A 25436-nucleotide genomic window follows, 5' to 3' on the forward strand; every position below is an offset into this window, starting at 1 on the left:
AAAGACTGCAACAGCCAGGACTAGGCCAGGCCAAAACCAGAAGCCAGGAACTCTATCTATCCTGGTTTCCCACCTGGGTGGCAGGGGCCCAAGAACTTCAGCCATCTTTCTTCACTTTCCAAGACTCATTAGCAGGGAGCTGAGTCAAAAGTGGAGCAGCTGTGACACAAACCAGCACTTAGGTGGGATTCCAGAGTTACAGGCTGCTATTTAATCCACTACATCACAACATTAGCCTCCATTAGCCTCAATCCAGCATTTCTTTTTTAAGATTTTATTTATTTGTTTGAGAGGTAGAGTTACAGACAGGAGAGAGAGAGAGGTTTTCCATCCGCTGGTTCATTCTCCACGATGGCTGCAACATCCAAAGCTGAGCCAATCCAAAGCCAGGAGCCAGCAGCTTCTTCCAGGTCTCCCACATGGGTACAGGGGCCCAAGGACTTGGACCATCCTCTACTGCTTTCCCAGGCCACAGCAAAGAGCTGGATGGGAAGAGGAGCAGCCAGGACTTGAACAAGTGCCCATATGGGTTTCCTGCACCATAGGCAGAGGATTAGCCCACTGCGCCACAGCACTGGCCCATCATAGCATTTTATACCCAGGGAAAATATCCTTCAGGAATGAAAAAATAATAAGATATTCCCTGATGAAGGAAAACAGAGAATTTGTCACCAGCAAGCCACTCCAAAAGAGTAACAAAACAAAGTTCTTGAAACAGAAAGGAAATGATAGAAAAAGGAATCTTGAAACAATTTGAAAGATCAAACAGCAGAAAGCATATTTGGCAGTTATAGCAAAAAGCATCACATTGCCTTATCTCAATGTACATAGAAGAGATATTTAAGACAATTATAAATAGGAGGGCAAAGGAACTTAAAAGGAAGTAAAGTCTTTATACTGTGCTAAAACTGATACAGCCATGCTGGAAAATAGTTTTGCAATTTATTTATTTATGTAAAAAGCAGAATGACAGGGAAGAAGAAAAAGAAAGGGAAGAGGATAAAAGAGCGAGATCAAGATCAATCTTCCATCTGCTGGTTTGCTCCCTAAATGGCTCTAATAGCCAACGTTGGGCTGGGCCAAAGCCAGGAGCCAGGAACTCCATCTGGGTCTCCCACACAGGTGGCAGAGACTTTGGCCGTCATCTGCTTGGCACATTAGCAGGGAGTTGGATGAAAAGAAAATTAGCTAGGATTCAAAGCCACATTCTGATATGCAATGTGGGTGTCCCAAGCAGCAACTTAACCTGCTATGCCACAACACAGGCCTCTTGCAATTTCTTAAAAACCTAAACATACCCTTACCATGCATCTCAGCAGACTACATTTCTGGGTATTTATCCAAGAAAACTTAAAATTAGTTCCACATCAAAACCACCACACAAGTGTCCCTGATAGTTTCTATGTCCAATAGCCAAACAATTGAACAAAGCAAAATGCCCATCAGTCAGATGAATGGTTAAACACACCCATGTCATATCAATCCCACAGAATACAACTTACCATTAAAAAGGTCAAGTAAGGGCCAGCATTGTGGCAAAGCAGGTTCAAGTACCAGTTGCTCTACTTCTAATTCAGCTTCCTGCTGATGTACCTGGGAAGACAATAGATGATGACCTAAGTAAGTACTGGGGTTCCTTCCATGCATGTAGGAGACCCATATGGAGCTCCTGGCTCCTGGCTCCTTGCATTGGTCTGGCTAGACTTGGCTGTTGTAGTCATTTGAAAAGTGAGCCACCAAATGGAAGCTTTCTCTCTCTCTCTCTCTCTCTCTCTTTCTCTCCCTCCTTCCTTCCTTCCCCTCCTCCCTCCCTATGTCTGTGTGTGTCTCCCTTTCTCTCTGTCACTCTGACTTTAAAATACATTTTTAAAATCATTTGAAAAGTACAAAGAAACAATTATTTACATGCAACAACTTGAATGTGTTATCTGTATCTAAAGGCTGTGAATTAAAATATCCAATCCCAAAATGTCACATATTGTGCAAGTATACTTCTAGTTCTCAATTTTAAAATGGCAGAACTATAGAGAAGAATAGATTTGTGTTTTCTAGGGGCTGGGATGGTAGATGAGAAAGGAGTGGATGTGGGGTAGGCGTTGTGGTATGACACCAGCATGCTCTATCAAAGTGCCTGGGAGTGTCACCTCCTTTTCTGATTCAGCTACTGATACACCTTGGAGGCAGCAGTTGCCACTCATGCGAGCCACCTAGATGGAGTTCCTGGCTCCTGGTTTCAGCTTAACCCAGCACTGGCTATTGCAGGCATTTGGGGTACGAAACAGTGGGATGGAAGATCCCAACTTCTCTCTGTATCTCCCTCACTGTCTCTCCTCTCTGTCATTGCCTTTCAAATAAGTGAATAAATCTTTTTACAAAATTTTAAGGGGCAGGTGGTGCCATGAAGGGGAAACACACTGCAAATCTTCACCAGTTTTTCTTAGAAAGCACTTCTTTTTCTGTCTCATGCCAGAATGCTTACTGAGTGACAGTCCTTGCTCAGCTATGGCTCTTGCCACTGATGTATTAGAATGTTTACCCATAAACAAACAGTTCTTCTAACTCACCAAATGAGGGCTCTAAATAGTTTGAGACTTAAGCAATTGCTAATTCAGCCAAGAATTCGATAGTTATCATGCAGAAAATGTATTTGTTATCTTCAAGATCCTTAAATAAGAGAGTAAGAAGAGAAAGACCAGCTCTAAGAACAAGAAGAAAAGTTAAAATATTATCTGGCTTGAGCTGTGTTATCAACACCTACCAGGGAACCAGACCTTTGGCTCTTGGAGTCCCATTCTGCTGCTTCTCAGCCGTGTGATCTTGGCAAAGTTTTGAATTCCTCTGTGCTTCAGTGTCCTTATCAGTTAAGAGGTGATGAGAATGGTCCTTACAGCATTGAACTGTTGTAAAGCTGGACTGAAGACCTACAAATAATGCCTGCCACACAAGGAAAACTTTAGGAAGAGTTGCCATTTAAAAACGTGCATTTTTGCAACCAAAAATATTGCTGAAATTGAGTAATTTACTCTATCATTATTGTAGTTGATGTCATTATTTTCACAGGCGTCAAAATCAGGCTTATAGAATAAAACATTTGGAAAACACTAAAAATAATAATGCATGTCTAGATCTAGAAGAAAAATTGACCTGAACGAATGAGCAGTAAGCCTGACTCTGTGATTATGTATGAGCACAATCATTTAAAACATCAAGGACTTGGACTAGGTGAACCACCAGGTGTCTTCAGGTTCAAACATTACTCAGGCAACATTAGCAATCATTTCATTCCTAACCACTACCATATGCATAGCCCCGGAAGTCCATAAAGACTACAATCTGGAGAAAATAAGTTGTCTTCTGGGCACCTTATCTTCCGCCACTCCCATATCCAGTGTTAATTATATACCTAGTGCACATGTGTGATGGGGAGGAGAGAGGAGACAGGAAAGTGACACACCTTACCCACCCCACACCCCCACCCCAGAATGTGCCAATCTCTGAGTTTTCACTTCATTTCCTAAATAACACTATGATAACAGGTATTGGCATTCCATTTTCAAAGCAAACAGGGCCACTCAAATAATACCAGTTGAAATTAAATCGAACCCAATCTATGAGACCCTTTCTCCTTGCAATGGAGAAGCTAGCCTAATTATTTGTTAAAAAAAAAAAAAGAAGAAGAAGAAGAAGAAGAAGAAGAAGAAGAAGAAGAAGAAGAAAGTGCTCAGTACACACATGCACATACTTTAAAGGTATAGGCTTAGATATTGCATGTGGGTGAAAACCTACTCACAGCCTTGACATTGATTGCCTATCAGTATTGGTCTGCAGGTCCCCTGCAAACTGGGAGTATTTGCAGCTTATATGCTTTTACAATCCAAGGTTGAAATAGAGAACACTTAAATGTCTAGAGTCTGCTAAGGAACTTATTAAGCGCTGGCAGTTCCCCTCTCAGGTAATTGCCTTTGAGCCATGAAGGGACAGTTAAATAAGCACTTCTATTTTAATATAATTTTCAAGAGATAAAAATGATTCTAAAATCCCAGGATGTCTAAATTTGGTACTGCTGTTTGGGAGGTGAAGAAACTTTACTGTCATGTGCTTTTTATAAAGGGATAATTCCTGCTTCAAAATCGTCTTTAGTTAAGATCTTTATTGAGGTAAACTGTGGATGTTCTACAATGCTCTTCTGGCCAAAAACGAGCTCTTGCACAGGATGTCAGTAACCCGCGCTGCCAGTCATCAATGACAATGCCTCCCAGGGTCTGAGTTAGTGTTCTATCCAGGGAAAAGTGTAATTTTTCACATCTGTCTTGAGTCAGTGATTAAGCTCCCATCACTGTCAAACCTAGAGACCCTCCAGGTGTCATTGGGCTGCCCCTTCCACATCTGATCTGCAACCTCACTTTCTCACTCCTCTTTCCCTTCAGCACCTAAATATCTTCACTTCCCTTTAACCTCAGAAAAACAAAAAGCAAATACTAAAACTAAAAAACAGCTTCCTTGGCCTCCAGATCTCCATCTGAATATTGAATATTGTCTCTTCCTCTTAGGTCAGCTTTTTTTTTTTTTTTACAGGCAGAGTTAGACAGTGAGAGAGAGAGAGACAGAGAGAAAGGTCTTCCCTCCGTTGGTTCACCCCCCCAGATGGCTGCTACGGTCAGCGTGCTGCGCCCATCTGAAGCCAAGAGCCAGGTGCTTCCTCCTGGTCTCCCATGCAGGTGCAGGGCCCAAGCACTTGGGCCATCCTCCACTGCCTTCCCAGGCCACAGCAGAGAGCTGGACTGGAAGAGGAGCAACTGGGACTAGAACCGGCGCCCCAACCAGAACTAGAACCCCCGGGGTGCTGGCACCACAGGCAGAGGATTAGCCTAGTGAGCCGCAGCGCCGGCCTCTGAGGTCAGCTTTTAGGGTGAACTCATTTTTGAGCCTCTTAATTACCATTCGTTTTAAACAGAGTAGTCAGGCGTCTTCCTTCCTTGCTCTTTCCTCCCCAACAAGAACACTCCAGAGTGATTCATTGCCTTCCCAGATGAAATCTCATTGCTGTATCCTATTGATGTCTGCCTCAATGTTTACCGTGGTTCACCTGTGGCCTCTACACTCTGATCACTTCTTCCTAGAAGTCTCCAGAACTTCCCAGAATTCACTGCCCTTGTTTCTTAGCTCTCGTCTGGTCATTTCTCCCTGTCTCCTTCAAAGTTCTTAAAGGTCGGGGTTCCCTGGAATTTTCAGGAAATCAGTCTTCCCATGCCCTCTAGGATGTGATCCTAATTATTCCTAAGACTTTAGCTTCTCCTTTCAGTCAACTACTCTGACTCCCTCTGACCACCCCACTGCTAGCCCCCTGCCCAGGCTCTCTTGTCTGCACACATGTTCAAGACCCAGGATTTGTAAGTGCATTTGGAGTCTCCTTTCAGTAGCTCCTAGCATCTTAAATTAATTTTGTCCAAAAAATCCACACCCACCACTACCCCCTCTCCCTCCAATGCTCTCACCTCAATAAATGGCTACACAACCTGTTCAACCTAGAAATCTACAAATGGACCTCAACCACCAAAGCAGCATAATATGAGATTTAAGAGTTAAGATTCCAAAAGCAGACTGCCTGAATTTTATTCTCCACTCTCCCATTTGTTAGCTGTGTGTCATTATGGGCTAGATTTTGATCTCTCTAGACTTGGAATATCTGCTGTGCAAATGAAATAATAATAGTACCCACTTCATACTGTTGTTACCATGATTAAATAACTTTTGTAAAGTGCCTCACCATATGTGTTGCAGTGAATGTTTTCATTCTTCCTGTTTTGTTTTAATAATTCTTGCAATACTTATAATTCTTCTAGCACTCTTATTGTTTTCATAGTTCTCCTATTTCAATATTTAATGCATGGATCATGATACTCCTTAGTTTAAAAGCATTCAGTATTCTCCACTGTCCCCAGCATGCGAATTCTGAGTCTTGCCTTTCAGGACCCAGCATGCCCTCCCCTGAGCCTTGGCTCCAGGCGAAAGCAGCATCCTGAATATCCTATGCTCTCATCTTGGCACTTCTCAGATTCTCTTCCTTCTGTCTGAAACACTCTTCCCCAATTCCCAGCCTCTTTTGCCTAGACAATTCCTGCTGCCGCTTCAAGTTTCAGCTTGAATACCACTTCCCTAGGAAATCTGATCCCTGGACTGGTCCCAGTTACATCCTCACACCACCCTATAATTTCTGTTGCATAGCGTGTATGCTTCCTTGTAATTTACTGAAATTTTTTTTCCAGTTCTTCCCTTAAGCTGTGTTCACTTTGAAGAGAGGAACTGGGTCTTGTTTGCTTCTTGACCTCATTGCTTAGAATATCCAGTGTGCTGAGCACATGAGTGAACAAGCACATGCACCCAGAATGTCCCAGGAAGAGCCCAAACCAAGTAAAGAAATCACATGAAATATGAACTTCGGGACTCTTGGGAATCTGAGGGGGAAGGGTAGGCTGAAAAATTCACTATTTGGTCTCATAGCGGGAAAGGAACACCGAATAGTTTTAGAATTCTATTTGAGTCCTCTGTTAGGCTTCATTGCAGATTTAAATAGTATTTCAAGTAGGATGAGATGCTCTAGATCTATATTTCTAAACTTTTCAAGCCCAGAGTCCATTCAGATAAAATAATTTCACAGTCACCCCCTCCCAACACTTTGACAGTTTCTGTAGGAGCTGTTTTCTGCATATTCCCACCAGCCACGCTTTCATTCTGCTTTTGTTAGTTGTTATAACAATGAATATGGTTTTTCGAACAGTGACACCTCCAGAGAGTCAGCTATGTTCCACCCACTCACATCTCTTAATCCCCCAAAGTTAAAATAAAAAAAGAATAAAATTCCTTTTAATGATAGAAAATGTGTCTGAGCTGTATGGTTTATTTGTGGGATGCTTCTTATCTTAAGGTTTTCCTAATGAGTCAGTCTTCCTGTAAACCAGGTGCAGTTACATGATAGACAACGTGATCCTGCTGATGAATGGTGCACTACAAAAAAAATCCGTGAAGGAAATTCTGGTGAAGTGCCATCCACTGGGCCGGTTCACAGAAATGGAAGCAGTGAACATTGCAGAGACAACTTCGGATCTCTTTAATGCTGTACTGGTGGAAACACCGCTAGGTATGAATACATAGGTCATTATGTGTATGTTATCATAGTCATTAGAAAATGTACACCTAAATCATTTCTTTTCTATAAACACAGTGTCATATCATGAACTTGAAACCAGGCTCTGGATGGTCCCACCAAAGTGATTTGAGGCAATTAAATTCACCTCAGTGTCCTCATTTTAGAAATAATTGTTACCTTACTATAACAGAGTTTTGGAAACTCAGTTTTAGTATAACTCAATGCCTGGCATATAATAAGATTGCAAATGATAAATATTGTATTAGATTACATGGAGCAGGGGACTTTCTACAAATCTTGTGAATAGTTCTGTGGTAAGAGTTAAATAAATTGAAGGATAGTCAGTGTTTAGGGTAATGTTTAGGGCTTTTCCACAGTAAATGTTTGATAAAAATTCACTCCTGTCATCCTGATTACTGTTAACCTTATTGAGTCTGTGGATTGCAACTCTACAGTGTTCTCAGCAGTAGTAAGGAGTGGCTGGTGTATTCAGGAGATATTTTCTGTGGTTTATAATCTTGCTATTGATTCATTTATTTTGTATGATAATTTCTGCTTTCAGCTCCATTCTTTCAAGACTGTATGTCTGAAAATACTCTAGATGAACTGAATATTGAATTGCTGCGCAATAAACTGTATAAGGTAATGGTTTTCCCAAATATGCTTCTCTTGATTATATATCATAACTAGAGTTATTTATTAAAAGTTACTTTGCCCATTAGCCAAATTCTGCAATTATGAAGCTATGCATACTTGGAATCTACCTTTTATAGCCCTGGCCTATCTTCTAGTTAAAAACATGTGTCAGCATCTGCAGCTAGCAAGACTTTTGAGGGGAAATAGCATCTCTTATTCTTTTATGTTCTTGGTTCCTTGCACATTGCCTGGTACATAAAAGGTATTAATTGTATGCTGATAAGTAAATGGATAGAAAAGTTATATGAACTGTATCAATCCATTTAAAGCTAACATAATACATAGTAAATAGTATGTAAACTCTATCTTTGTTCTTGATTCTGTTAGAGTCCCTGAATCTCATAGTTATCTTGCCCATACGATTTTAATGTACAGTGTGCAACAATATCAGAATGACCAACTGGTAGACAGACATGGCATCATAGGTACCATTGCATAATCTGTGCTGATTATTGTTAGTTTTACTGAGTGTGTGGATTGCAATTCTACAGTGTTCTCATCAGTAGTGAGCAGAGGCTGGTGTGCTCATGAGACATTTTCTTTGGTTTGTAACCTTGCGATTGATTCACTTATTTTGCATGATAATGTCTGCTTTTAGCTCCATTCTTTCAAGACTGTATTCTGAAGATATGACAACTATGTTGCCCACATTCAGTAGCTCTATGTCCATTTTTACTCACATACCCATAGCATCTTTGCACACTCACATAGAAACTCAATGGTTACTGCTTCTCTCTCTCTCCATATATGTGTGTACACACACATATATATAATTTTATACACACACACACACACACACACATATATATATAATGTTATACTCAAATACATGGTTCTCTCAAAAGTATTGCATTGCAGGCAATTTGCCTCTTCATACAGAGACTTATTGCAATGCAGGCAATTTGCCTCTTCATACTGAGATTTATGGGCTTGGAAGAGGCATCTTTGGAACATACCTAACAGAAGATACTGTTAGAAGGCACTTAAAGGCCTTAACTCATTAATTCACCTGCAAAACTATGACATTCATCCTATCGCCATTCTTCAAATGAGAAGAAGGGCAGCAGTCAGTTAACTTGTAAGTATTAGAGTTTGCATTCAAATTCAAGCAGGCTGAGCCTACAGCCCAAACTCTCTTGTCTTTCCAAATCATCTCCATATTTAAAGCCATCCCAAATGCGTTTTTAAGAGATTAAATATCAGCATAGGGCCCCTAGAAGCATTTTTCTGAACTCATAAAAGGACTTTGCAGTCTTACTAGAATAGTAAAAATTAACTATGTGAACTATGTCCAAGAACCATGCAAAAAAAAATCTTGTTAAGTCATTATGTTTTTTAAATGGAGCTCTTTCTTAGTCTATGCAACATGCTAAAACATGAAAGTCTACCAAATTTATTATAAAATAGCTCTCTATTGAAGAAGTAATTCAATTTCCATTAAAGCATTTAATAGGAAGTTTCCAAAAGGAAAATACATTCATTTTATTGTCTTACGTTCTTTCTTCTTTTTAAGTCCTATCTTGAAGCATTCTATAAATTCTGTAAGAATCATGGTGATGTCACGGCAGAAATTATGTGTCCCATTCTTGAGGTAAGGAAGAGTCTTGTAATTTTTTATGCCAAAAAATGTGCCTATACAATGTTTGTTGTTTTGACCCTAATTCTATTTCTTTATGTTAGAAGCTTCTATCTAGAAATGAAATAAGCAGTACATATTATTGTTTATTTTATTTGTTGTTAGGAATAGTATTTCCCAAGTTTTCTATATAGAAGAGTTGATTTGGAATTAGAACAGAAAAAGCTTATAAAAGTTTGGTCATGATTCATTTTGATGTAGTATGTAGAAAGTAGATTATAATTAAACTAAAAATTTAGTGTACTATGAGCAGTTGGTGAACTATAAGTACTCCTATAATGATCATCAAAATTCCCTCCAATGAAGGAAGACTGAGCAGCTGGGAAATCCCCGAAACTTGACACCAAAGTCCACTGTGGATCCAGCCACAGTGATAATTGAACCCTAAAATAAAGTCCACAGCAAACAACTCTTGAGCATCCCAGTTTGGCAGGAAGACTCCTTCAACTAGGCAATTCCTGGTTGGCAAGCTCATTTCATTATGCAGAAAATGCCACCTTTGGTGTCCACTTCTCTAGTGGATGCTACACTATTTGTAATTTCTCACTATCGGCAGAGATTTCATCAATGCTCAGAGGTCCTCTTGCATGAGAATGTTGGCCTGCAAGTGTATGGAGACTGAGGCATGGATCAGAAGTATCTGAGGGCATCCTGGATAGAATTTGCACTTGAATTTTTTTTTTGACAGGCAGAGTTAGACAGTGAGAGAGAGAGAGAGAGAGAGAGAGAGAGAGAGACAGAGAGAAAGGTCTTCCCTCTGTTGGTTCACCCCCTCAAATGGCTGCTACGGCCGGCGCACTGCACTGATCCGAAGCCAGGAGCCAGGTGCTTCCTCCTGGTCTCCCATGCAGGTGCAGGGCCCAAGCACTTGGGCCATCCTTCACTGCCTTCCTGGGCCACAGCAGAGAGCTGGACTGGAAGAGGAACAACCGGGACTAGAACCCGGTGCCCCAGCCGGTACTAGAACCCAGGGTATCAGTGCTACAGGCAGAGGATTAACCAAGTGAGCCGCGGTGCCGGCCAACACTCAAATATTTTATTTACATCTCTTGCTTGGTTCCTAATTCATTGAAATGAAATAAAAAAGAATAAGAAAAAACATTTTGGGCTTTATCTAAACCATTGCTTTGCCTTGTGAAACTAAGTTTTATTTAAAGAACATTCTTAATGACGAAGCTATGTGTTATAGTGACTTCACTGGTGGGCGGATATTTAAATAGCTTGAAGACTTCTGATTTTAAGAAAAGCCTAGGGGTTGGCACTGTGGCGTAGTGGTTAAAGCCACCACCTGCAGTGCCAGCATCCCATATGGGTCCCAGTTCGAGTCCTGGCTGCTCCACTTTTGATCCAGCTGTCTGCTATGGCCTACGAAAGCAATATAAAAAGGCCCAAGTCCTTGGGCCTCTGCATCCACATGGGAGACCAGAAGCTCTTGGCTCCTGGCTTTGGATCGGCGCAGCTCCGGCTGTGTGGCCAAGTGGGGAGTGAACCTCTCTCTTTCTCTGCCTCTCCTCTCTGTGTAACTCTTTAAATAAATAAATAAATCTTTAAAAAAATTAAAGGAAGAAGGCCAGTGCCGTGGCTCACTTGGTTAATCCTCTGCCTGCAGCGCTGGCATCCCCATACGGGTGCCTGTTCTAGTCCCGGTTGCTCCTCTTCCAGTCCAGCTCTCTGCTGTGGCCTGGGAAGGCAGTAGAAGATGGCCCAGGTGCTTGGGCTTCTGCACCCGCATGGGAGACCAGGAGGAAGCACCTGGCTCCTGGCTTTGGATCTGCGCAGTGCCGGCAGATTAGTTAGTGGGAAGATTTGATCAAACACAGTATGCCCACTGTTCTCATTTTCCCTTTCTGAACCTCATGGCACTATCAGATTAGATTAGATTTTTTTCAAACTGCTCCAAAAATAAAAATCTATCTTCAACTATGTTTATATAGAGATACCAGCTATACATGGCATACAATAATAATCTTCATATTGATTTGTCAGAGATCTGTCAGTTTTACATATACTGACATTTGGGGAGTGAACCAATGGAAGGAAGACATTTCTCTCTGTCTCTCTCTCTCACTGTCTAAAACTCTACCTGTCCAATAAATTTAAAAAGAAAGAAAGAAAGAAAAGCCTAACAAACGTAGCCTTTAGGCAAAAATTTTAAAGAAAAACTAGCATCATCATCTGCATATATTTTAATCTAATGTTCTAAAACTGCATGTGATAAAATTAGCTCCCCTCAAACCATCTAATCATTATAATTTTACTGTTAAAGATAATTTGCTATCCCCTGTTAAAATTCTTAAAATAAAACCAAAATCGTCCTTGAAATAAACATCATAACACTGGAGAGCTGCAAAAAACTTTTGGTCCATACCTATAGTACACAGAAAGTGATCATCACATAAATAAATAATATTTATTTCATGGCATACCAAGTGTCAGAAAGTTACGTAGTCTCTTTCAGACATTCTGATCCTATAACACAGACAACCCAGTGACTCTGTGAAGCTTCCCCCCCTTTTCCCATAAGTTTTCCTACTAGCCACACTTTATGAAGCCATATTATCTATGGATCAAAAGTATAGTTTCTACTTTAGATGATTCTTGTGGTCTAGCAATGGTTTGTGTCCTTTATACCCACAAAATATGTGAAAGGAAAGTTGTGTTAAAATTTACAACTTTACAATAGGTATATAATGACATTATTAATAGCTAATGTTTACTATGTACTAGATACTGAGTGTCTTATCTACATGAATTCACTTGGACTTTAAAGCTTCACAAGATGGGAATTTTAACATCAACTTTTCAGAAGGGGCAACTGGGTCTTAGAGAAGGACATCATGCAGCTAATACATGGTGGTTTCGAGATCTGAACCCACGCAGCCTGGTTCCAGTTCCTAAGTGTTTATTAGGAAAAATGTTCCACTCTGCAATATTCCCTGTGCAGTTAATTCGCCATTCATAATTTTTTGTATATAAGTGAGTGTTAATTCACAAGCAAGATCCTACTGTGTACACATAAAAATCAGAAATAGGCAACAATTATGTCTTTAGAATCCTTAGAAATGTAAAAATAGACAGCATAGTATTAGAAAAATGCTTGTTAGTGGGAAGATTTGATCAAACACAGTATGCCCACTGTTCTCATTTTCCCTTTCTGAACCTCATGGCACTATCAGATTAGATTAATTTCTTCAGACTGCTCTAAAAATAAAAATCTATCTTCAACTATATTTATAGAGATACCAGCTATACATGGCATGCAATAATAATCTTCATATTGATTTGTCAGAGATCTGTCAGTTTTACATAAATTCATACAATTTTAGATTGTGTAATACCTTTGTTTTTATTTGTGTAACTACAGAGGACTTAAAGTTGATAAAGTTCCATGGATTTTCATTTAATCACATTTGGCTGTAGACTACAAAAGTATTAATATGGTGGAAAAGAACATTAGTATAGGCTTGCATGTCAAAATGCGACAATTACCAAATTGTACCTTCATATAAAAGAAATTGACTTACGTTCAAGACAAACACACTGTATTATGTCATCTGCCTTTTATTACTGCTCCTCTGTCTATATGGCTAATGGAATACCAAAAAAGAAGCATGTAGTGTTTGTTTTATGTCTCTTTGTGCACATGACAATTAGGCTGGGCTTGATTCCAGTTCACTTTATTCTCTTCCATTGCGATTGACACCTACACCCAGCAGCTCCCACAGGGTGTATACTTCTTCTAGTAAGGAAATGGCAAGTATATGTGACCCAATCTGTGTGAAATGTACTAATAATGACGTAGAACAACAGTATGTGTTTAATATCTCGTAACAGTAACAAAAATAAGTTATGGTTTTAGAATCAATGAGTATCTATAAGGAAGAATGAAAGGAAAGACATAAGGCATCTAACAAATAACAGTACTTCAAAAAGCATGGAAAAATGGAATGAAAAGAAAAGTTTGCTTTCATGTAAAAAAATTGAAATCTTCCCACAATTTCTTTATAAGATGCATTTTCCCTGAGCTTTTTCCAGTCCCATTGTACACTGAACCACACAACATGCCAATTCTCTTGCAAAGGGAATAGGATTAAATCAAATTAGTATCACCCCAATTAGATGCTAAGCTAAACTATGCTTCAGGATAGTCAATAAACAGTCCTTTTATAATTCCAAAGTTACAATTTTTTCAAAAAGAGGATGCATACACTAACACATACAGAATCTCTAGACTAGAAGAATAAGATGGCTATACAGTTATAATAAAAAGAAAATTAAGTACGGTAGAAGTTCAAAGGAAATCATATCCAATTAGGAAAGAAGTATAAGGGCCTGTTATGGAGAGGGTGAAATCTGATGCTGATGTGACAACATGTAGAGTTATTGAGTGGAATATTGACATTGTAGGCCATTTGAAGTGCTAAGCAGGACAAGGAGCTGGAAAGTGGAAGGAGTGTTCAGACAACCTATTGTTATCAGTTAAAACCCTTCCTTCTTGACCTGGTGTGTGAATCCCTTTACGTTCTCTCCCCAACTACCTGTCCTCACTTTTCTAACTGCTGCCCCTGTGTTTGAATTGCAACCAAACTATCCTGCTTTATTTGATACAGCCTTCTCCTCTGCCATGGCCTCTATTGTCTAGCATTTCTGCAGTGCTGTCTACCCTGCTCTATTTTCCTCCTTAAAATCCTAACGTCTTAGAAAGAGAAGCACATAAAAGAACATCTGGGGCAATTACCTCCACTGTGACTCCTCCTGCCCTAATTTTTATTTTAAGATTTCTTATTGGCAGGAAATCTCCCTCTTACATTTCTTCTCTTATCCCTAGAAGGCCTAAAATTATAGACAGGACTGGTTATATTCAGTAGCCAGAAGCAGCTGCCTTTGCTTCCAAATAAGGCCACTCCCTGCGTCTGGCTCACCCGTAAAAAGCAATCAAAAGGATCACACACAGCTAACTCACTCTCCTTCTGGTAGGACACACCTGTTCTAACAAAAAAGTTTGAGTGAAATCTTCGCAAGTCTGGCTGTATTGTGGGCTAGTTAGTCAAAAAAAAAATGCTTAAAGGATAAAGTAGAGCAATCCTCTTTAGCTTTCATATGTATAAGAATGACCCCAGAATTTTGTTAAAACGTAGATTCTGGTTGAGTAGGTTGGAACTGTGGCCTGAGACTCTGCATTTCTCCTGAGCTTCTGGGTGATATCAAAGCTATTGGGCCACAAAACACACTTTGAGTGGCAACATTGGAGAAGATATTGGAGATTTTCAAAAGTAGTAAAGTCATAGACTACTCTGCTAAACTCAGTAAACAGCTAAGATCTTCCTATGTGTCAGGCACTGGCTATTCAAAAATGAACAGTGAACAAGAGAGATGTTTCCTCAAAGATTTTAGAGAGTAGTAAGAAGTAAAAAAAAAAAAAAAGATTTTAGAGTGTAGGCACATATTTCAAAATACTGTGGTACCAGGGTAATTCAGGCACCTAGCAGAGAGAGTCTTAGCCCCAGTGCACCATGGCAAACCAGGCAGAGAGGAAGCATCTGGAAGATAGATTGGGGTGGAATGAGTAGGGTATATAGGAGGAGAACCATGGAGACCAAAGGGAAAGAAAAGAAATTTCAAGGAAGACTGAGTGGTTAGATGAAATAGAGAAGCCTGCTAAGGAGCTAGGAGCTCATTTGCAAAGTGGTGTCCAACACAGAGAGAAAGCAGGCCATGAATGCATGTTGACCTGCCCTGGAGATCATAGAGCCAAACTCTATCATCTTACAAATAAGGAGACTTAGACACCAAGAGGAAGATACCTCTCTTCATACCATATAATCTTTAGAGAGTTAAACATATTGATGTCTGACCAAGAACATTAAAAAAAAGAACTAAAACCAAGAAAGTCCAAACAAACAATAGTAGCACAAAGTGTCATTATATAATTTCTAGTTGACATCCACATTTAGAAAGGGAACTTAGAATGCACCACATGCACTTTTTGTTCCCAGCCCCCTGCTAGGCACCTCAACTTCCATTATCTTGTTCTATGCCTGACTGTACCCCAAGAAGTAGGTATGATCCCCATTTTAATGAAAGAGACATTTGTTTGCTCTAGTGGCCAATGTGACAGGGATACATAACTCATTGCAGAGTACCTGGGAAATAAACTTCATGGACATTTAAGAGCCACAGGCCACCACCGCTGCAGAGTGTTCCTTTTCTGGCAGGCGAAGTTGCTCCATTCCGAGAAGAGTCTAAGGGAACATTAATAACATATGTCTGCTTTATAATTAGACATAGATCGGGAAAGGCCTGCAGATCACTTCAGAAATGAACTTGCTTAGGGTTGTGTTTACGTTGGGTAGATTATTACAATGCATTCCTTTTATGTCTTGCAAATTCAGTTCGAGGCCGACCGACGTGCTTTTATTATCACTCTTAACTCCTTTGGCACTGAATTGAGCAAGGAAGACCGGGAGACCCTCTATCCGACCTGTGGCAAGCTTTATCCTGAGGGGCTGCGCCTCTTGGCTCAAGCGGAAGACTTTGACCAGATGAAGAGAGTAGCAGAACATTACGGAGTATGTGATGACACCGGCTCCCTAAGTACCCTGTGTTCTTTGATCACATGTGTTTTGGAGCATCACACAGCAAATCTTACCAAAGAAGTTATGACGTTTGTGAGTTAGCAAGTGGTGTTGCTTGCTGAATTAGCTTTACCAAAGAAATACTTCAAGTTTCTCGTCCAAACTGGTGCTTTCTAAGGTTCCTGCCAAGTCTGCATTTGCTTAAATCTCCAAGGAGTGGTCATCTGAGTGCTTCTTTTGAAGTGCTTGATAAAGCAAGTTTCCCAAGAGATTGGTGTGGTGTTCTGGAAATATGAGCTCATGTCCAAGTTATGTAAAATAGCCTGACCCAGGGGTCCTTTCAAGTACCCACTGGGGAAACAGGCGTAGGTACAGAACGAAATGTCTACAGGGATTGCAAGGGGGAATAAGGATGTACTGGTTTTTCCACTTGCTTTGCTGAGTGGCCAGAATTCAGCAAAGCAAAGAGAGCTGCTCATGTCCTTCCCCTACTCCAGCATCCAACCGCTCTTGAAGGGCCTGGAGCTTCAGATCTGTGTGATACAGCTTGTCCCCAGTTCATTCCCTAGGGCAAGTAGACAATCAGGGACACACCCTCTAGTAGGTGCTCCTGGACTAGAATCATCCTCATTTTCCCCTGTAGCTTTCTAAAGCCCCCTTGGAAGGATAAAAATCCATGAATGATGCCTAAATCTTCGCAACATCTCACAGGTGATTGCATGAGATCCTTTAACATATATTCAGATTTGAGCTTCTCCCAAATTTCAATCCTTGCCACACTTACAATTCCTTGTGAATTTTTTCACTTATCAAAGAACCCATGAAACTACAAGCATGCAAACCACAAGCATTCACTGAGCCTCCATAATGTTCCTAGCTAGCCCCAAGAACATAAGAGATAGCTCAAGCAGTGTATATTCACAGTAGAATTGCTTTTGCCTCTGCCTTTAGCCCTAAATAAGCAATAGGTTGTAATGCCAGCCACTCTCTTGTTATTTAGATATTTTCATGTTTCCTCAGGAAATCCAAAGATCATCCAAAGAACATTCAGGAATTCTGGTATAGCTTTTAAAAAAAAAGATGCATATTTCTGTATTGCTGGGGAATATATTTGTATATGTTTGTAAATAAGTGAAAATTTCTTTAGCATTAATTTCTCATCTTTGTTTTTAAGGTATACAAGCCGTTGTTTGATGCTGTAGGTGGCAGTGGGGGAAAGACATTGGAGGATGTGTTTTATGAACGTGAGGTATATATATAAGTGGAAATGTTATGTGGGTTTTAAATATTTTCTTACTTTGGATTTTCTTTTCACAGTTGATCAGCTCAGTTGTTTAGGCAGATCTGTAGTTGTTAGTCAAAAGTGTATTAGTATTTCTGCCGTAGAGAGCCAGGATCCTGGGGCTCGCATATGACAGCTTCCTGTAGAGCTGTCCTCTTCAGAGAGATGTACAGTCACTGAAGCTTTGGGAAGAATGCAGCTATTTCATAATTAGCTACAGAAGCAAAGCTAGGTTGTCATCATGATCAATACTGAATACACTCCTTCTGCTTGGCGCATCTCACTAATTCCTTCTTCAGAAAGGATTTATCTTTGTTTATAACATAACACATGGGCAAAATTGTAACCCTTAGGAATTAGAAATCTGTTTAGAGAGTCTAGATTCTTTTTCTCTAAAAAGATGTAAGAATACTTAATCCATTTATGGTCAATTTCTAGGCGACTGTACTATAGAACAAAGGGCTTTTTGATGGTGTTGGTACCAAGTAGGATCCCTTGAGCCTAGAAGATTTTTCCACTGTATTCTATTCATTTCTCTAAATCCATTGGCCCTTCCTAATCTATCCTGATTAAAACTAATTGCAAACCCTGAAAGTTACCCAAACTTTAGGGTAGACTGGCTCCAGAAAACAGATTAGGAAACTTTCTGTAAGGCCTGCACTTTAAATACTTTCCAACAGCTCTGCAGTGCTTATCGTAGAGACATTAAAGCAAGGCAAATTGTCTATCGTGTCAGGGGTGTTTTAAAATTCCACAGTATTGCACCATTCCTGCAAAGGAGGCTGATGAGGAAGCTGCATTTGGCACAAAAAATGAGTGCCTACTCCTGAGAGCAGAAGTGGCTTCCACTTCCTCTCTGCTTAGCTTGAGGTTTTCAAAGCTGCATGAGCACTAACTAACTAACTCTCCTTTTTTTCTGTCTTAAGTGTCAACATTGAAAAAAAAAAAGAATTGTTTTACGTCAAAGTTTATTACAATTAAAAATAATTTTTTTAAAATTTTCTTTTACACATTTAACTTCTGCAGGGGAAAAAAAAACAACTCTATGTAAAGTTGTTGCAGAAGATCCTAAGCAAGTTTAAAATGTCACTCAAAGTCCCAGGAGCCTGTGACATTGCCCTGAAGGGGACTTAAATGGCCTAAAAACAATGTAAAATTTTAAAAGCTGTGGCCAAGAAGAAATACTTTACCCACATGAGTTAAGCCCCCTAGCTAGAATTCACATAAATTTTACAACAAAATTACAAACATACCCCAAAATATACCTGGAAATATATGTGCTAAAAGTACTGCCAAGATTTGGAACTGTCTTGTGATTCCATAAACTTGCTTTATAAACTACTGTTGCCTGTTTATCAAACTGACAGTCTCCCTTGAGAACTTACTGAATTGCCAGTTTTTCTCTATTTGGTCCAACTTGGAAATTTTCTATTTAAATACAAGTCAGTACTAAACAGTGCAAACCATTCTGCAGCTTAATTATTTCGTAAAGGTAGTATGTTCAAAATAACCTGATTGTGCATGTTATTTTTTTTCCTTCCTTAGGTACAAATGAATGTGCTGGCATTCAACAGGCAGTTCCACTATGGTGTGTTTTATGCTTACGTAAAGCTGAAGGAACAAGAAATGAGAAATATTGTATGGATAGCAGAATGCATCTCACAGAGACATCGAACTAAAATCAACAGTTATATTCCAATTTTGTAACTGGGGGTGGGGGTACCCAAATGCAGAGAATCAGAAATATTAAAAGGAAGTTCTTGAAGAAGACAAAAGTAATTGTGTTACATTATCTAGGTTACATAAAGGTAAACCACGCGAGACCTTCATGAATCATAGATCTGCTGGCTACACAATAAGATAACTCTGAAACAAATCATTCCTCCCTGCTACACCAGCAGCCTGAAATCTTATTTCCACATTTATATCTCTTTTTTTTATTGGGCCTCAGCCATTCATTTTACTTAACCCTATGGTACTTTTCCTATTCTTATTTGGTCATGTTAAAAGTCAGACCTAACAAACTTGTTTCATTCTTACTTTTTTGTACTCCTCCACATGTTCAAGTACTGAGTTTCTGCTTTACCTTTTAGCTGTCTGTGCCTTCCCAAGACCCAAAGCTATATGTAGCCAATCATGGACCACATTTGATGGGAATTTATTTTGCACACTTTGCTGGCAGACTTGAGAAGCCCATGTGATTCCAAATCATAATCCCTAGACACAAGTAGTATTAAATTTGTTAATAAATTTTCTCCGAGCTTACTTTAAATAAAATGTATATCTGTCTTTCTTGCGGTTCCTTCATATTTTGCATGAGAAGAGAATAAACCCACTAATTATATGTTATTTATTCAAAAGCAAAAAGCATAGGTTCAGTTTCCAATTTGATAGAACTGGTGCAAAGAGCTACCCAGAAACACTGCTCAAGTCCTTTCTTTAAATGTAAAGGATATTCATATATATATATATATATATATATATATATATATATATAAAATCTGTATTTGTTATGTTTAAAAAATTAAACAAGTATACATATTTGAAAATTCTTCAAACAAGAATATTTACAGAGTATACATAATGAAAATATAGAATTAGCTGCACAGACAAGGAGTAAATTAATTTTCCTACAAAAATCCAACTCTTTTTTTTAAAAAGGTTTATTTATTTACTTGAAAGGCAGAGTTACACAGAGAGAGGAAGACATAGATACCTCTTCCATCCGCTGGCCCACTCCCCAAATGGCTGCAATGACCAGGGTTCAGCCAGTTGAAGCCAGTAATCTGGAATGCCATCGAGGTATCTCACATGGGTGCAGGGGCCCAAACATTTGGGCCATCCACCACTGCTTTCCCAGGCACATTAGCAGGGAGCTGGATCAGAAGTGGAGCATCTGGGACTCGAACCAGTGCTCATTTGGAATGCTGGCATTATAGGCAGTGGCTTTACTCCTTGAACCACAATTCCTGCCCCCAATCAACTTTTTAAGTAAAATATTTGTTATTCTAGTGATAGGGGTTTTTAAGAATAAGGAAAAATTGTGGCTCATATAACTGGAAGGAAAGACAGCCTCCCAGCCTCACATCTATGTAGATACCTGCGGGTCAGTGTGTGGAGGGCTCCAGTACACACCTGTTGGCTATAACCAAAGCACCTGCTGACCAAGCATGGCTTCTGGTCTAGAAAGTACGCCACTTACCTTGCTAGGGCATCTGTCCTTCAACCTAAGGCTTAGACCCTGTGATATCTATATACTCTGTATTAGATTTTAACCTGTGGTAGGTAATCTTCACTGGGAGGCTTAATTAAGGCTTAGCCTTTCTTTACAGTTAGAAAGCAAGAGAAAGATGTAGTAGAGAGAAATTTGGAGGTGATTCTCAGACTGTGACCTTCCCACCCCACCTCTGCAGGATAGGAATAGGAGCCCTTAGGCTATAGGATGAATTTGCATTCCCTTTCTCTGTTATATATAAACAAGGGTACCAATCTGCTAACGCCCCTTTTTAGTCACCCAGGAGTCAAACAGCCCCTTGAGGCAAATAGAATGAGCCTCTCTCTTAGATAAGGATACAGCATAGCATTTGAAGGACTTGCTTTGAAGTTTCATAGCTTTTAAGTGGCCCAGCTGGGATCTGATCACATGGCTCAGGGAGCTGGTCTATGGTGCAGAATACAGGCCTTTGAAAAATATTTTAACATATCTGAGAGAACTTCAAAAAGTTTGTGGAAAATTGAATTTAAAAAAAAGTTTATTTTACTGCAAAAATAAATTTGAAATCCATGCAGAAGGCCCCTCATAAACTGAGGTCAAAAGATCAAGTACTGGCCGGCACCACAGCTCAATAGGCTAATCCTCCGCCTGCAGCGCCGGCACCCCGGGGTTCTAGTCCCAGTCTGGGCGCCAGATTCTGTCCCGGTTGTTCCTCTTCCAGTCCAGCTCTCTGCTGTGGCCCAGGAAGGCAGTGGAGGATGGCCCAAGTGCTTGGGCCCTGCACCCGCATGGGAGACCAGGAGAGGCACCTGGCTCCTGGCTTTGGATCGGTGCAGTGCGCCAGCCGTAGCGGCCATTTGGGGGGTGAACCAATGGAGGGAAGACCTTTCTCTCTGTCTCTCTCCCTCACTGTCTAACTCTGCCTGTAAAAAAAAAAAAATAAAAAAAAAAATAAAAAAAAAATTGTTGGAGTTGAGCCAGGCCTATGCCAGGAGCCCAGAGACCTTACAACTTGAGCCATCACTTGCTGTCTCCCAGGGTCCATATTAATAAGAAGCTAGAATCAGAAGTGGAGCCAGGACTTGAATCCAAGCACCTCACTAGAGTATGGGGGATCCCAAGTAATATGTGTGGGTGGCAGGAGCCCAAAAACTTGGGTCATTTCCTGCTGCTTTCCCAGGCCATTAGCAGGGAGTTTGTTGGAAAGTGGAGCAGCTGGGACACCAACTGGCACACATCGCCACAATGCTGGCCCTAAAGATTATTCTGAAAACAACAACAACAACAAAATGTAGAGCTAAGATTTCAATAATCACCATGATTTGGTATTTTTAAAAATACCAATATTCAATTTTTTTTTTAGAGTCGCATGGGTTACGATCATAAATCCAGTTCCTAGTGTCCAGAGTATGTGGTTGTACTCCAGGATTCACACTGGTGGTGTGATAACAGTAATGTATACAGAATAAATCCTCCAGAGCCTAAAAGGGTTTGTGAGTGGAAGTGTCATAGGAAAGTTCTGCAAGATTCATGCATTCAAAGGAATCAATGATGTTATAGGAAATAAACATTTCATAGTTTAGCTGTGACATACACTAGATGTAACTGTGAAATATCAGGATTATTTTAGTTATAATTTTTTTGAGATTTATTTATTTATTTGAAAGTCAGAGTTACACAGAGAGAGGAGAGGCAGAGAGAGAGGTCTTCCATCTGATGGTTTACTCCCCAATTTGCTGCAACGGCCAGAGCTGTGCCAATCTGAAGCCAGGAGCCAGGAGCTTCTTCCAGGTCTCCCACGTGGGTGCAGAGGTCCAAGGACTTGGGCCATCTTCTACTGCTTTCCCAGACCATAGCAGAGAGCTGGATCAGAAGTGGAGCAGCCAGGTCTCTAACTGGTGCCCATATGAGATGGCGGTGCTTCAGGCTAGGGCGTTAACCCACTGCGCCACAGTACTGGCCCCTTAGTTACAAAATTTAACATCAGCCTTTAACATTGACTTTAATTGTTCAGGTTCAGATCTTCTTTAAGAATCACTTGTGGGGGAGGTGCACTGTGGCACAGAGGATTAAACCATAGCTACAGTGCAGGCATCTCACATGGGCTCCAGTTTGAGTCCTGGCTGTTCTACCTCTTTTTTTTTTTTTTTTTTTTTTTTTTTTTTTTTTTTTTGACAGGCAGAGTGGATAGTGAGAGAGAGAGAGAAAGGTCTTCCTTTTGCCATTGGTTCACCCTCCAATGGCCGCCACGGCCAGTGCGCTGCGGCTGGCACACCGCACTGATCCGAAGCCAGGTGCTTCTCCTGGTCTCCCATGGGGTGCAGGGCCCAAGCACTTGGGCCATCCTCCACTGCCTTCCCGGGCCACAGCAGAGAGCTGGCCTGGAAGAGGGGCAACCGGGACAGAATCCGGTGCCCCGACCGGGACTAGAACCCAGTGTGCTGGCGCCACTAGGTGGAGGATTAGCCTATTAAGCCGCGGCGCCGGCCTGTTCTACTTCTAATCCAGCTCCCTGCTAATGTGCCTGGGAAAGCAGCAGAGGATGGCCCAACCGCTTAGATCCCTGCACCCATGTGGGAGACCCAGAAGAAGCTCCTGGTTCCAGGCTTTGGCCTGCCCAGCCCCAGTCTTTGTGGCCATTTGGAGAATCAAACAGTGATTGCAAGATACCTCTCTCTGTGTCTCTTTTCTGTGTAACTCCGACTTTCAAATAAATAAATAAATCTTAAAAGAAGAAGAAGAAAAAAAAAAGAATCCGCTGGGGCCATCATTGTAGCGCAACAGCTTAAGCTTTTGCCTGCAGTGTTATCATCCCATATGAGCCTCAGCTCTTCCTTCTGCTCCAGCTCTCTGCTAATGTGTGGGAAGCCATGGAAACTGGCCCAAGTACTTGGGCCTCTGCCACCCATGTGGGAAACCTGGATGGAGTTTCTGGCTCCTGGCTTTGGCCTGGCCCAGTCCTGGCCATTATGGCTCTTTGTGGAGTGAACCAGCAGATGGAAGCTCTCTTTCTCTCTATGTGACTCTTCCTTTCAAATAAATAAACCTTAAACAAAAAAAAGGAATCCATGAGCACTATGGACATCTTGCCTCAGAACAATGGACCAGAGATTCTCTAAAATCCACTCATGAGCAACCTATAGACAACAAGTTACAAACTAAATTGTGTAGATGAGGAAGAAAAGTACAAGTCAGAGAGTAATGAAAGGGAAAGGATTTTAATTTTAAGAACAGAATATAGGTATTCATGGCTTTCCTGTCTCTTAGAAAGGGGTCCTACTGGGCTGAGCAACCAGCCTCAGGATGGGAGCACCTGAGTAAGTAGAGAAGGGCTTCCCACCTGGCCAAAAAAATCAGTCATGTCAATCAGGGAGAGGGAGCAAGTATGAAGGTTACAACTAGCATGCTCTTGTACTAAATTGAGATTATCATTCGGAGCACCCATATTGTTTCTTACAACTATTGATGTCCTTATCCACCAAACGCATTGCCCAATGCTGCTGTTTATTGTTAGTGTTTTGCAAGAAGTGCAAACTTTATGAATTGATTAAAAATTAAATTCTGACCAGCTGGTCTTTCCTGAAGCATATTTCTAGGACTGACTGATCAAATGGGAAAATTACTTTTAAGGCTTCATCTTCAGTGAAGTGGGAGAAAATTGTGCTCTCACATTCCCTTGTGGCACCTAGAAATACATCATTTCTACCTTTTTGGTCATCTTTTATTGCTTAAGGCCAAATAAAAATAAGTCAGGTGGAAGAGTAAAGAGTAGGCAGGACAGATGCACAATCTCCTCAGTAAATACTGTAAATCCAGGAAGAGCAGGTGGGCATGTAAGTGCCTTTCCCAGAAGGAAACATAGATCTTCGTGTCCAGGGAGAAGCCTATGCTAGCCTGCGTTGACAAGAACGTTTTCAGGAAAGACTATGGAATGAGTGATTGCATCCAAATAAAAACCAGCTGGACACACTGCTAACCACTTCCTAAGCCACCTGGAAAGCATAAATTGACTTAGGACACAAGTAATTTGAAAATAGGGAAAGGTGGCAGCAAACAAAGTAGAAATCAGCCATCAGGTCAGAGGTATAGATAAGTAACATATATATATATAACATAGCATATGCAACAGGGCATAGATAAGTAAAAGCACATCTTGTGAATGTTGAATAAGAAGCATACTCCTTCTAAGTCAAGCTAACATTTAATGTTTTTTCCCCTAAGTTCTCTTAGGCTTTCTGTATTTTCCCAGTAGGATTTAGCTATTACAGGGTAAACACTGAATTTCATTAGGAAAGAATAGACTCAGATCAAGAAAATAAATTCAGATTTTAAATGTAACTCACAGGCACTAAGGAGGCAACAGGGTAGAATTCCTTATGGGCCAAGGGAAAGCAGTGGCGGTAGCTTGCTGAACATCCAGAGGATCCACCTTAACAGTCAGTGAAGGGCTCTCCGGTCCACTTCCAAAAACTCACCTCAGACTCAGCAAATGGCTGAGAGTGTTCCTTCGTCTCTGGCATCTTGTGAGCATGCTTGCAGCACAAAGGGGAGTCTTACTTTTTGTTAAATAGAAATTATAAACAAGGGCCTGGTTATTGTTTAAAGCTGATGCCAATTGAGGATCTTCTTGCAAAAGTGCTAACACCTCTGCTGAATGAAATTTTAGGAACCAAATGATACTACCAAAAGCCACGATTTAAGAAAAGGGGCGTTTGAACATTCATTGGAAATGCTTTGGGGCATGTATGTTACATTTCTTTTGTACTTATTTTTATTTGTTGGCTCACTTCCCAAATGCCCAGGAGCTGGGAACTCAATCCAGGTTTCCCACTTGAGTGGCAGGGACCTAACTCCTTAAGCCACTCCCTGCTCCCTCCCAGGGTATG

General features: G+C 40.6%; 1 protein-coding gene and 1 long non-coding RNA gene across 3 annotated transcripts in view; one reads left to right on the plus strand and one right to left on the minus strand.

The window, feature by feature from the left end:
• ATP6V0D2 (ATPase H+ transporting V0 subunit d2) overlaps positions 1–19613 on the plus strand; it is a 55739-nt gene extending 36126 nt beyond the window's left edge. Inside the window, exons 3-8 of the mRNA XM_002710673.6 lie at positions 6960–7138; positions 7710–7789; positions 9357–9434; positions 15872–16048; positions 17229–17303; positions 18882–19613. Of these exons, the coding sequence (XP_002710719.1) occupies positions 6960–7138; positions 7710–7789; positions 9357–9434; positions 15872–16048; positions 17229–17303; positions 18882–19043 (751 nt within the window). The 3' untranslated portion in view covers positions 19044–19613. The remainder of the gene's footprint in view (positions 1–6959; positions 7139–7709; positions 7790–9356; positions 9435–15871; positions 16049–17228; positions 17304–18881) is intronic.
• On the minus strand, positions 1503–25126 carry LOC149126260 (uncharacterized). 2 transcript variants are annotated; one of them, XR_016235786.1, is made up of 3 exons: positions 25026–25126; positions 2759–2934; positions 1503–1593 (listed from the first exon to the last, which is right to left on the minus strand). It is a non-coding gene; the product is annotated as an uncharacterized LOC149126260 (long non-coding RNA). The 2 variants fall into 2 exon arrangements; XR_016235785.1 differs by having other exon boundaries at positions 24894–25119.
• Between the last annotated feature and the right edge of the window lie 310 nt (positions 25127–25436).

The sequence above is a fragment of the Oryctolagus cuniculus genome, chromosome 6 (assembly GCF_051225735.1).
Source record: "Oryctolagus cuniculus isolate XC-2025 breed Fujian yellow rabbit chromosome 6, ASM5122573v1, whole genome shotgun sequence".
Taxonomy (NCBI): domain Eukaryota; kingdom Metazoa; phylum Chordata; class Mammalia; order Lagomorpha; family Leporidae; genus Oryctolagus; species Oryctolagus cuniculus.